Raw genomic sequence first — 13,827 nt, forward strand, 5'->3', positions numbered from 1 at the left:
GATTACAGAGAGTTAGGCAGGAATTTAAAAAGGAGATCCTCGAGGGTAGTAATATCTGGATTACTCCCGGTGCTACAAGCTAATGAGGGCAGGAATAGGAGGATAGAGCAGATGAATGCATGGTTGAGGAGCTGGTGTACGGACGAAGGATTCACATTTTTTGGACCATTGGAATCTCTTTTGGGGTAGAAGTGACCTGTACAAGAAGGACAGATTGCACCAAAATTGAAAGGGAACTAATATACTGGCAGGGAGATTTCCAAGAGCTGTTCGGGAGGAGTTAAACTGGTAAGTTTGTGATGGGGTTGGGCGGGGGCGGGGTTGGGGTTGGAATCCAGGGAGATAGTGAGGAAAGGGATCAATCTGAGACTGGTGCAGTTGAGAACAGAAGCAAGTCCAACAGTCAGGGTAGGCAGGGACAAGATAGGATTAATAAATTAAACGGCATTTATTTCAATGCAAGAGGCCTAACAAGGAAGGCAGATGAACTCAGGGCATGGTTAGGAACGTGGGACTGGGATATCACAGCAATTACAGAAACATGGCTCAGGGATGGGCAGGACTGGCAGCTTAATGTTCCAGGATACAAATGCTACAGGAAGGATAGAAAGAGAGGCAATAGAGGAGGGGTGTGGTGTTTTTGATCAGAGATAGCATTACAGCTATGCTGAGGGAGGATATTCCTGGAAATACATCAAAGGAAATTATTTGGGTGGAACTGAGAAATAAGAAAGGGATGATCACCTTGTTGGGATTGTATTATAGATCCCTTAATAGACAGAGGGAAATTGAGAAACAAACTTGTAAGGCAATCTCAGCTATCTGTAAGAATAATAAGGTGGTTATGGTAGGGGATTTTAACTTTCCAAACATAGACTGGGACTGCCATAGTGTTTAGGGTTTCGATGGAGAGGAATTTAAGTGTGGACAAGAAAACTTTCTGATTCAGTCTGTGGATGTACCTACTAGAGAAGGTGCAAAACTTGACCTACTCTTGGGAAATAAGGCAGGGCAGGTGACTGAGGTGTCAGTGGGGGAGCACTTTGGGGCCAGCGACCATAATTCCAATAGATTTAAAATAGTGATGGAAAAGGATAGACCAGATCTAAAAGTTGAAGTTCTAAATTGGAGAAAGGCCAATTTTGACGGTATGAGGCAAGAACTTTCAAAAGCTAATTGGGAGCAGATGTTCACAGGTAAAGGGAAGGTTGCAAAATGGGAAGCCTTCAGAAATGAGATAATTAGAATCCAGAGAAAGTATATTCCTGTTAGGGTGAAAGGAAAGCCTGGTAGGTATGGGGAATGCTGGATGACTGAAGAAATTGAGGGTTTGGTTAAGAAAAAGAAGGAAGCATATGTCAGGTGTAGACAGGATAGATCGAGTGAATCCTTAGAGTCTAAAGGCAGTAGGAGTGCCACAAGAATCGATGATGGGCCCTCTATTTTTTGTCATTTACATAAACGATTTGCATGCGAGCATAAGAGGTCCAGTTAGTAAGTTTGCAGATGACACCAAAATTGGAGGTGTAGTGGACAGCGAAGAGGATTACCTCAGATGACAACAGGATCTTGATCAGATGGGCCAATGGGCCGAGAAGTGGCAGATAGAGTTTAATTCAGATAAATGCGAGGTGCTGCATTTTGGAAAATCAAATCTTAGCAGGACTTCTACACAATGGTAAAGTCCTGGAGAGTGTTGCTGAACAAAGAGACCTTGGAGTCCAGGTTCATAGCTCCTTGAGAGTGGAGTCACAGGTGGATGGGATAGTGAAAAAGGCGTTTGGTCTGCTTTTTTTTATTTGTCAGAGTATTGAGTACAGGAGTTTGGGGGGGGGGGGCGGGGGGAAAGGTGGGTGGTTCATGTTACGGCTGTACAGGACATTGGTTAGGCCACTGTTGGATATTGCATGCATTTCTGGTCTCCTTCCTATTGGAGATGTTGTGAAACTTGAAAGGGTTCATAAAAGATTTACAAGGATGTTGCCAAGGTTGGAGGATTTGAGCTGTGCGGAGAGGCTGAACAGGCTGGGGCTGTTTTTCCTGGAGTGTCGGAGTCTGAGGGGCAACCTTACAGAGGTTTACAAAATTGAGGGGCATGGATAGGATGAATGGACAAAGTCTTTTCCCTTGGGTGGGGGAGTCCAGAACTAGAGGGCATAGGTTTAGGGTGAGAGGGGAAAGATATAAAAGGGAACGAAGGGGCAACTTTTTGATGCAGAGGGTGGTACGTGTATGGAATGAGCTGCCAGAGGAAGTGGTGGAGGCTGGTTCAATTACAACATTTAAGCGTCATTTGGATGGGTATATGAGTAGGTAGGGTTTGGAGGGATATGGGCCGGGTGCTGGCAGGTGCGACTAGATTGGGTTGGGATATCTGTTCGGTATGGATGGGTTGGACCGAAGGATCTGTTTCCATGCTGTACATCTCTATGACTCTAATACCTCAAATACCTCACTGGCAGACTGGTCTATGGTAAACTATTTTATCTTATCAAATGTGGTTATCCATTAACTGACATCTAAAGAGGCCTAATGACCTCCACAATTAAGATTAGCAGTTAATGCCTGCCCTCCTAATAATCTGTACATCCTAAGAATAATAAGTAAATTATCCCTTACAAACATATTCCATATTTTCCAGATCCACTCTGCAATTTCTCTCTGGACAATGGATATTTTGAAATCGTTAATACAACATGGCTGCAGACAAACAATGAATCTTGTCCAAATGGATCAGAAATCTCCATTCCTCACCAGGGTCCAAGTGAGCAATACTGGGAGTAAGTACATTGTTGCAGAGAGCTACACCTATAACCTGCATAGCTGGGCCAGCAACATCTTCTGGGATAGTTAGTTGGTAAATGAGAGAGAAGTTGTTTGATTGCAGTAGAGATTTACATTATTCTCCTCTTGTATACTAACAAGGGCTCCTGCTTTAGTTTGTATTTCCCTGGTTTCTAACACTGCAGCTTTCCTTTCACATGATTTTAGACCTTATCAAACAAATATTTATTTTCTTTTATATTCGGGTTTCAAGACTGATCTCCCTTTCTCTGTATTATCAATTGAATACAGTATTATGTTTAACCCATAGTCCTGGTCAGTGAATTAGGGAAACTGGGAGTAATACAATGTTTAATGATATGAAGGAGCTGAATTCACTGGTAGACACAGTGACTAACCCAGGTAGTTTTAACAGTGCAATGTCAGGCTGTCAATGAAGCACCGTCAGGAACTCCTTCAAACCAAATCAGCCCACAAGGGAATCCCATCAGCATTGATTGATTGATTGATTGTTTAACAAAGCTGTATATTTTCATCAGTGTGTAGAATGAGAGAGAATATTTAAAACAACACCAAATTTAGTCTTTTTATTTAATACCACTGAACACTGGAATATAGTTTTAGAAGGATGTTAACATCAACCAATTAATTTATATCGAGTCTTTGCCCTCAACATCAGCAACAAAACTGAAATATGTTACAAGGGCAGAACGAATAATGCTCGGAAAGTGACCTTTTATACTGAGGCTAGGCTTCCATGTTCTAGATTCTCCAGTCAAACAAAATAAAGGGCGGGATATTCTGTTCTCAGAGCTGGTGAAAAGATTGGTAGATGGGTGAACTTGATCAGTCGAGAGGGAAAAGGCCACATTCTGGCTGTTTAATTAACCTTCAACAAAGAATTTCTCCACATCCAGGTGCTGGGTTAGCTATCTCACCAGCAAGTTATGATTATGATGGATCACAAATAAGTCTCAGCACTTGCCTTAGATTACACAGTGTATTTTATGACATAACAGTAACTATGTACAAGTTACACTAACCCTTAATGCATTTTAATTTATTATCCGCCAGAGGTAGCAAAGACATGTGTGTCTCCATCAGGAGACCAGTTCAGACTCCAATTGATTCCCAACCCAGAGTTGTGGGACATTAGCAGTCTGAGTAGAGATCTGTCCAACTCAAACATTAACTCTTTCAGAGCATTAGTTTATACAATAGACACGAATGAGGATCCACAGAATGATGTGGACCTATGTGTGTGCTTCCACAGGGGTCATTCTAAAGCAGACCACAGTATTATGGACGAGACCAGACCCTGCTAAGCTTTAGTGGGAGATAGGCTCGACCTTATCTTTAATATTTATTTCCAGGCTAGTATAAGGTGCCGTGTTCCAAATTTGATTTGATTGGTCGCCCACTAGGCTTTAATCAAAACCAACATTAATCTTATGATGCAATTAAAATAAAAAAAGAATTGGCATAACTTTAACTCTTTTGAAATACTTAACAAGATAATGTTTTACTTAAGTATGAATTATCAACTGTTCCAATATAGGAAGCATCCCATATCTGCCTCGTTTTAATTCTAAAAGGAAGCCTCTCATCTAAGACTCTAACAGCAGAGAAGACAAGCTGTTAGCTCAGCAGCAGAAGAAACCATCTCACAAACTAAAAGAAAAACTAAAATTTTCCTGGGTCTGTGTGAACCCTGACTCCACTGCTCATGCTTCTTTTGTCTCATGAAAAAACAACACCTGAGGGATATTGCCAAACTATTTATCAACTGTCTGCCTGCTGCAGACAGCCTGGTCTCTGTGGCAACAGCTCTCTGCAAGAGAAACAACAGAGAATACATCTCTCCGAAAGGCACAAAACCATCACAATAGTGCTACTGAGGAAGATGCCTTGACTGATCAAGTACAATGCTGGAGACTATCAACTGAGTATCTGGCATCATAGTTGTTTGCATGTTCTCCACAACCTGACTCTACCAAAGGGTAATGTCTCAGAGGTGAAGAGATGAAAGAATGTGAGTTTTTATTTGAGGAGGTAGCTGGAAGAGAGGATGCTGTGATGGCCCAGGAGGACCAGGACAGACATGAGGAATACATGGCTATAGTCTGATGAAGTAGGGAGTAGTATGAATACCTCAATGCCGTATGGTCCTCAGGGAATTGAGCTACACTGACACATTTCTTTGACCTTTCTGTTTGTTATTGGCAAACCTGCCAATTTAAAAACATTGCTCTCTGCTTTCTGTCTGTGTTAATCAATTCTCCACATTTACATTCCAATATCTTGCTGCCTTCAATGATCAATATAAAAGAACTGCCAACAACTTCTAATCATGTGTACTCTTTCAAACTATGCCATTAAATCTGTATTGCCTCTACTCATCACTTCTGCCAAAAAGCATCACCTCACATGTCTTTGGATGAAATCCGGTTTGCCATCCACCTGTCCATTTGGCCTGCATGAACATTTCACAGAGGTAAAATATCTTTCTTTCAAGAGCTCCTTTTAGATTTTGAACACTCCACTTTGATGTTTAGGTTCTTTTTTGATTTTCAGGGGCTCCTTTTCCATTCTCACTCATACTTCTGATAGGTGATGCAGTCAGGTAGTAACATTATCTTCTGTACTCGTGTTGATAAGTATGGAACTGAGACCTAACTCAGAAGCAGAATTTGAAGAATCCTCAATAATTATCATCCCTCCATTAAACATAAAGACACCACACCCACGGTAAGCATGAGTATTGTTAGCACAGCAGTATTTAAATTGGTATAATGCATTGGGAAAAGTTAGAAACTAAAGCTTCGTTCAAAAATGCATCACAGAAAAGCATTACCATAACCTGTCCACACTGGTGAAGTCACAGCTGACACATTTTCATTGGATATGCTTGAAGTTGGAGGATTTTAACCAGGCAGTTATTATCCTTTTAACTATATCTTAGATTTGATAGATTTAAATTTAACAATTTATCCAGCACTGCTTTTAATCAAGCATCAATTCTTATTTGTATGTTTGAGTTCTAAACTTCTTCCAGCCGCCTTGTGGAAATTTTTCTTAATTTCACTCCTGAAGGCTCTGGCTCTAATTTTCAGATTATGCTCCTTTGCCATAGACTCCCTTAAATTAATTGTTTGCTTATTTGATTTTTTTTCCATTATATTATCTAATCAGACTTCCCTAATGTTTCCTTCATTGACCAACACTTTGCAAAGTCTTAAAGCCATGAAAAGCACTATTAAAATGCTGCTGCTTATTATTGTTTGGGATCTCAATTTGTGCAAAACCATTGCAAGTTTATCTATAACACAGTCCTCAGGTATTCATAGTATGCAAAATACTTTGAGAGATGTTAGCACAAAAAAGGAACCTGTTCTTATTGGAATAAATCTATTCAGTATATAATACAGCCAATTTAAAAAACCATTTCTTCAGCCAGAGAGTGGTGGAATTCATTACCATGGAGCACAGTGGAGGCTGGGACGTTAAATGTCTTCAAGGCAGAGATTGATAAATTCTTGATCTCGCAAGGAATTAAGGGCGACAGGGAGAGTGCGGGTAAATGGAGTTGAAATGCTCATCAGCCATGATTAAATGGCGGAGTGGACTCGATGGGCCGAATGGCCTTACATCCACTCCAAGTTTTATGGTCTGAAGTTGGAGCCAATTTGTAACATTGTCAGTGCTCACCAATTCTTGAAGTCTGGTTTCTTTCGCAATCTGATCCTTGTATATTATCCTTCACTATCACAGTAAACAATCCCCATAATTCACTGTATTCTACACTTAAACCGTGTTTTAAACACAGTTGGACACTCGTCCTCCAATTCCATAAGCATCAGTTTTGTGAACCAGTCTTTTAGACATGTCAAATGTATTTTTAAAATCGAATATATAACATACATTGGATTTCCTTCAACATTATCCATTATTACATTAAAAATTATCAATTAAGTTAGTCAAGTATGATCTGCCTTTTAAAATCATGCTGATGTGCCCCTGCTAACTCCATGAACATTTTACTTGTACACTAATCTTTTCTGTGGCACAACTGAATACTTTGGAAAATCTAAGGGAACCATACAGAGTGATTCTTCATTATTTACAACCAAAAAAGCAACTAGTAAGTTAATTGAATATCATTTTCATTTAGTGACTATGTATCGTATGATATGTTTGTAATGGGTTAAGTTTTTCTTGATAATACATTAAACCATTTTTCCATCCATTGATGTTAGCTGTCTGGTTGGTCAGTTTTTATTTTCTCTTTCCTGTTTTTCTTGGAATGTAATGGTACACTTGCTAATTTGTAATTCCCTGATACCATTCTAAACCACAGGGGATTCTGCAAAATATTCACTCATTGGTCCATTATCTCTCTCGATACCTCTTTGCAGATAGGATGTACTCCCTTAGGTGCTGGAGATCTTTTGGTATTTCATCACTTAGTTTCTTCCAATACTTTTTCACTGCTGAGATTAATTAGCTTAAATTCCTTTTTATTATTAGTTCCTTGGGTATTTTCTCTTTCTGGCCTTGATTTGATACGGCGTAACATGCTAGTAATCTGCAACTATCACACTATGACAGTTATTCACTCCTAGAACGTAAGGATGAGACGTGGCTATGTAGTACTAATGAATTCAATCGACTTAGTATAGCACCTCATATTTACACACTTACACTACAGTCACTGACAATTGTGCATTTGGACTCAAGCTCAGTAATTCAAATGTACTGTAGTGTGTTTCTCAGCATCATGCTGCAAGAGGACAGAACTCAGTAAGATGGAGACTGAGAACTTTATACCATTACATCACATGCCATGATATATTGCTGGCATCATGACCATGTTCCGTAATGGTATATTACACATTGATGTTGAGATACAACATCGCATTACCCTTTTTTCAAAGACAAGAAGTCGCAAACAGATGTCCTGAACTGCTTTATACAGGTACCTATTGTCCATTTAATAATTATAGAAATATAGAAACATTTATAGAGTCATAGAAATGTACAGCACTGAAACAGACACTTCAGTCCAACTTGTCCATGCTGACCAGCGATCCCAACCCAATCTAGTCCCACCCGGCCCATATCCCTCCAAACCCTTCCTATTCATATACCCATCCAGATGCCTTTTAAATGTTGCAATTGTACCAGCCTCCACCACTTCGTTTGGCAGCCTCCGCATGATAAAGTTGCCCCTTGGGTCTCTTTTATATCTTTCCCCTCTCCCCTCTCACTCTAAACTTATGCCATCTAGTTCTGGACTCCCCGCGCCCCCCCCCCCCCCCCACCCCCCCCACCCCCAACCCCAGGGAAGAGACTTTGTCTATTTATCCTAGCCATGCCCTTCATGATTTTATAAACCTCTATAAGGTCACCTCTCAACCTACGACGCCTCAGGGAAAACAGCCTCAGCCTATCCAACCTCTCCAGATAGCTCAAATCCTCCAAACCTAGCAACATCCTTGTAAGTTTTTTCTGAACCCTGGAAATTAGGCTGATAAGGGGATATGAATCACTCCTCCTTTGACACATATGCCTTAGATTGGTTTGGCGAAGATCTGTGATCCATTGTTAGATCATATCCACTTTGATATGCCAAATAAACTGACAATGGTAGAAATTATTTCAGTGATGGTTGCACTCGTCGTATTACCAATTCACCAAACAATAATTGGTTGGACAAAGTTATCAGTCATGAGGATGTAATCCTCCCCATACATTTTAGCATGTTAGTTGCTATTTTTCTCCAACGTTTAAAAAGAACGTTGTGTAGCTGTAGAGGTTGCTGGGGTTGGTAAGTTTTGCATTCAGCATGTGTCTCCATGAGTTGCTAGATTTCCTTGTTCATCTCTGGCTTGTATCTCTTTCATTGAGGAGTAAGGACGAAGCTGAGGTGGTGGATGTCTGGTCCCAGATCAGTCACAAACTCATTTAATGGTAGGACAGGCTCAAGGGGTTAAATAGCCTTCCTCTGTTCCTGTATTCATATCTATAATCAGGAATTCAATGAAGGGGTTAAATAATCTCCCTTTGTTCCTGTGCATTGCAAAGCAGTCAATGAATCATTTCTTATGTATGTCTTTAAATCAATTTACAATCTGAGGAATTTCATCAATGCTCACAGTGTAAACAAAATCTTGAAGATTCCATGTGATATGGTGGTAATGTCCCTTCAACTGAGCCAGCAGGTCTGAGTTCATTTCCCATCTGCTCCAAACATATGTAATAATATCTTTCAAAAGGATAATTGAAAAATACTGTGACAAAACCTGTTAACATTATGAAGGTTCTCTGTGCAAAGGCATTTGACCTTAAACTGTTTTCTATTGTTATTTTGTTCAGTAAAGTGGTTTTACGCCGTACGAGTTCAGTGGATAAGACTGGGGAGATAGTCTGGTATTTAGCCCTCTGTCTGCTTCTGGCCTGGGTAATAGTTGGGGCAGCGTTATCAAAAGGAATCAAATCTTCAGGAAAGGTAAACAATTTAGTGATGAGTAGAATTAAAACAACTGTCAAAATACAGATTTCTGTAACAATACAACTAGAGCTTGCAAGTTATTTGTGAAGTAGCTGGTTTATCTCCCAGTGATATTAACAGTGTCTCTTTGGAGAGTGGGAGATTCATAAAAGTTATTTGGCACTTCAGGCCTGAGGACGACCTGAAAATCTTTCTTCTGAGGGAAAGAACAGCAGTAATTCCCCCTGCAATGTGTCCCTCATTTTAAGGGTTTCAGTCACTGCTACAGGGACTCTGGGGAATTTTATTTACCTCATGTATGTATTGAACCCTGACCTTTAGCCCAAAAGGACAAATTCTTTGTATTTGCAACCCACTTCAGACATGAAATCAAACATGCTGTGAGGTAAACTTACTGGACAGCAATATAGAACAGCACACCTCTGAAGGTATGTGTTCAGCTTCTTGTGTTTGCTTACAAGCTATTTTTATCCCCTTGTACTACTGTTGGTGGTTGGATTGGCGGGAACAGTCTCTGACATAGCAAGTTTATAGGCCAGAATGGATTACAATCTCTCCAAAATCTCTCTCCTGTGCCAGCAAACTCCTTATCTTTGAATTAAAATCTTACCTTTCAACATATAACTTTACATTAGTGTACATATAGTAACTTAGAAAAATAATGTGTGATTTAAATTCTGCATTGATTAAAATCCTAGTGCCTTAATGTTCAGTTAAGTTGAATGCTTTAAATGGGGAATATGGGAATACCTAACAACTTATTCTTCGTGCTCAGGTGGTTTATTTCACTGCGACATTACCTTATGTGATTCTGACCGTACTCCTGATCCGAGGGCTTACCCTGGAGGGAGCCTCTAAAGGAATTGAATTCTACATTGGAATCCAATCAGACTTCTCCAAACTGGCAGAGGGTCATGTACGTATACCAGAATAATCCATAGAATTTCAGTTGCCTCATCAGTCTCAAAGTGACATAATTGACAATTATAGCATTACACACATTGAGAGATGTACTTCTGGTCAGTCAAACTCTTGCTGTGGATCTTGTACTTAATCTAAGGTTTTATTTTAAAATTCAAATTCCACCATGTCTGGATTTGAGATGACTGAAATTATATCCAAAAGAATTGTTTTGTGAAGGGCAGGTCGTGCCTCACAAACCTTATTGAATTCTTTGAGAAGGTGACTTAGGAAGTAGACGAGGGTAAAGCAGTAGATGTGGTGTATATGGATTTTAGTAAGGCGTTTGATAAGGTTCCCCATGGTAGGCTACTGCAAAAAATACGGAGGTATGGCATTGAGGGTGAGTTGGAGGTTTGGATTAGGAATTGGCTGGCTGGAAGAAGACAGAGGGTAGTAGTTGATGGTAAAGGTTCATCTTGGAGTGCAGTTACTAGCGGTGTTCTGCAAGGATCTGTTTTGGGACCATTGGTGTTTGTCATTTTTATAAATGACCTGGAGGAGGGGCTAGAAGGTTGGGTGAGCAAGTTTGCGGATGATACGAAAGTCGATGGAGTTGTTGACAGTGAGGAAGGATGTGTCAGGTTATAGCGGAATATAGATAAGTTGCAGAGCTGGGCAGAAAGGTGGCAAATGGAGTTCAATGTAGGTAAGTGTGAGGTGATTCACTTTGGTAAGAGTAACAAAAAGACGGGGTACTGGACTAATGGTCGGATACTTGGTAGTATGGATGAGCAGAGGGATCTTGGTGTCCATGTACACAGATCTCTGAAAGTTGCCACCCAGGTAAATAGTGCGGTGAAGAAGGCATATGGCATACTGGCTTTTATTGGTAGAGGAATTGAGTTCCGGAGCCCTGAGGTCATGTTGCAGTTGTATAAGACTCTGGTGCGGCCGCATCTGGAGTATTGTGTGCAGTTCTGGTCGCCATACTATAGGAAGGATGTGGAGGCACTGGAACGGGTGCAGAGGAGGTTTACCAGGATATTGCCTGGTATGGTAGGAAGATCGTATGAGGAAAGGCTGAGGCACTTGGGGCTGTTTTCATTGGAGAAAAGAAGGTTTAGGGGTGACTTGATAGAGGTGTACAAGATGATTAGGGGTTTAGATAGGGTTGACCATGAGAACCTTTTTCCACGTATGGAGTCAGCTATTACGAGGGGGCATAGCTTTAAATTAAGGGGTGGTAGGTATAGGACAGATGTTAGGGGTAGATTCTTTACTCAGTGAGTCGTGAGTTCATGGAATGCCCTGCCAGTAGCAGTGATGGACTCTCCCTCTTTATGGGCATTTAAACGGGCATTGGATAGGCATATGGAGGATAGTGGGCTAGTGTAGGTTAGGTGGGCTTGGATCGGCGCAACATCAAGGGCCAAAGGGCCTGTACTGCGCTGTATTTTTCTATGTTCTATGTTCTAATTAAAATCTGCTGTGGAACTTGGCTCTCAGGCGCAGTCCTCGGAGTGCATCACTCTCTCACAGACAGAGAAGAAAGATTTCAAACTTGACAGCTTCTTTTGGTGAGCAATCTCCACAGTGGTCTCATTTTATTGACTGGCAAATCTGTGCATGAGCTATTAGTGCCACAGTGCTGGGTTTAAATTTTGATTGATTGGTTATTGATATAATCATACTAAAGATCCAACACATTAATGGCTTATTTCACATGAGTGGTTCACAAGAATGATCCTGGGGATGAAGGGCTTGACATATGAGGAGTGGTAGAGGACTCTGGGTCAGTATCGATGAAGTTGAGAAAGATGAGGAGTACTTCATTGAAACTTATGGAATACTGAAAGACCTGGATAGAGTGGATGTAGAGATGTTTCCTCATAGTGAAAGGACGACCCTTGAAAATTGAGATGAGAAGGAGTTTATTCAGCCAGGCGTTGGTTCATCTGTTGGAAGTTATTACTACACCTGTGGAGGCCAAGTAATTGAATGTCTTTCAGGCAGATTGAGTTAGATTCTTGATTAGTGAGGGGATCAAGCTTTACAGAGTAGACACAGGAGAAGTATGTTCAGGAGCTTATCAATTACATTCAAGTAGTTGAGCAGATTAATTGGGCCAAATGGCCTAATTCTGCTCCTATATCTCATGGTCCTATGGACACCTGACATAATCTGGTCAAAGCTGGAAGACACAGGATCATGTCGGGTTTCAAACAATCTGTCAATATTTGAAGATTGAACTAAATGACTACAGTCAAATCTATGCTGTCCCTTGGCAGTTAAAATATTATCTCTAATTTGAGCAATATCCAGGTGCTTCACTTTGGGATTTTGCTAAATTTGACACAACTTTTGACATCTTAACCTCAACAAGTTGTAGAAGAATGGTAGAGAAAGGAAGACACAATGTAGGGTGGAACAGAGTGAAAGGGAATTAGGTCTGAAGGAAGGTCACTCGACCCGAAACGTTAACTCTACTTTCTTTCCCTTGATGCCAAACCTGCTGAGTTTCTGCAGCAATTTCTGTTTTAGTTTCAAATTTCCTGTGTCTGCAGTTCTTTGTTATCATAAAATGGAATATAACTAGACTTTTAAAAATTGTACAGGATGGGATGGAATATCATGAAACGGCCGCTTTATTCCTTTCTTGTGACTGATTCTTTTTTCACATCTTACAATCAATTCATCAATAAACTTTGCAGTGAAATGTCAGACTAATGTAAACATGTTTGAGTCAAAGTTAAAAATCACACAACACCAGGTTATAGTCCAACAGGTTTAATTGGAAGCTCACTAGCTTTCGGATCAACGCTCCTTCATCAGGTGATTGTGGAGGACTCGATCGTAACACAGAATTTATAGCAAAAATTTGCAGTGTGATGTAACTGAAATTATACATTGAAAAATCGATTGTCTGTTAAGCCTTTCATCTGTTAGAATACAGTGATAGTTTCACTTCTGTCATGTGTAAATCACAAAAACCTATTTTTTAAAGTTGCATTCTCGGGTTAGCTGTTAACAATGGTGATAGCTAGACAATATGTTGAAGGTGTTAGCCCCCTGTGTTCTCTGTCTATGACCTGATGTTTAGATTGATTCTAATCTAAAAAGTGAGATAACAGAGTTTTACATAAATTCATGCAGTTTTTGAGCTCAGAGTTCTACATGAATGTATGCAGTTTTTGAGCAAAGTGCAATGTAACTCTGCAAGTACAAATTCACCACACAAAATATGTGTGTGCATGTAGGTCTTTGTCTGTCTGTGTGTGTGTGTCTGTCTGGGGTGGGGGTTGTGAGTGTGAGAAAGTGTGTGTGTAGTGAGTGCAGAGTGTTTTAAGTCTGGGAGTGTGTGTGTCTATAAGGGTGTGTGTGGGTGTCTGTGTGCGCGTCTGTGTGTACCTGTGTCCGTGTGTGTGTGTGGGTGTCTGTGTGCGCGTCTGTGTGTACCTGTGTCCGTGTGTGTGTGTGTGTGTCTGTGTGCGCGTCTGTGTGTACCTGTGTCCGTGTGTGTGTGTGTAGGAATATCTGTGTGTGTGTGTGTAGTACAATGGTTATCACCTGTAATGTGACATGAACCCAAGGTCCCGGTTGAGGCACTCCCTATGGGTACCGAACTCAGC

The 13,827-nt window shown here is 40.6% G+C and overlaps 1 protein-coding gene across 3 annotated transcripts in view; it reads left to right on the plus strand.

Moving 5' to 3' along the window:
• LOC122557096 (sodium- and chloride-dependent neutral and basic amino acid transporter B(0+)-like) overlaps positions 1–13,827 on the plus strand; it is a 120,303-nt gene that overhangs the window by 67,565 nt on the left and 38,911 nt on the right. For all 3 annotated transcript variants that reach the window (XR_015758696.1, XM_087992229.1, XM_087992228.1), the window contains 3 exons: positions 2,642–2,780; positions 9,160–9,292; positions 10,071–10,211. Coding sequence is in view for 2 of the 3 variants with exons in the window: in XM_087992229.1 (XP_087848355.1) it covers positions 2,642–2,780; positions 9,160–9,292; positions 10,071–10,211 (413 nt within the window). In the remaining variant the exon portion in view is untranslated. The remainder of the gene's footprint in view (positions 1–2,641; positions 2,781–9,159; positions 9,293–10,070; positions 10,212–13,827) is intronic.

The sequence above is a fragment of the Chiloscyllium plagiosum genome, unplaced genomic scaffold (genome assembly GCF_037043375.1).
Source record: "Chiloscyllium plagiosum isolate Xiang-an unplaced genomic scaffold, Cpla_swu_hap1 HiC_scaffold_11, whole genome shotgun sequence".
Taxonomy (NCBI): Eukaryota; Metazoa; Chordata; class Chondrichthyes; order Orectolobiformes; family Hemiscylliidae; genus Chiloscyllium; species Chiloscyllium plagiosum.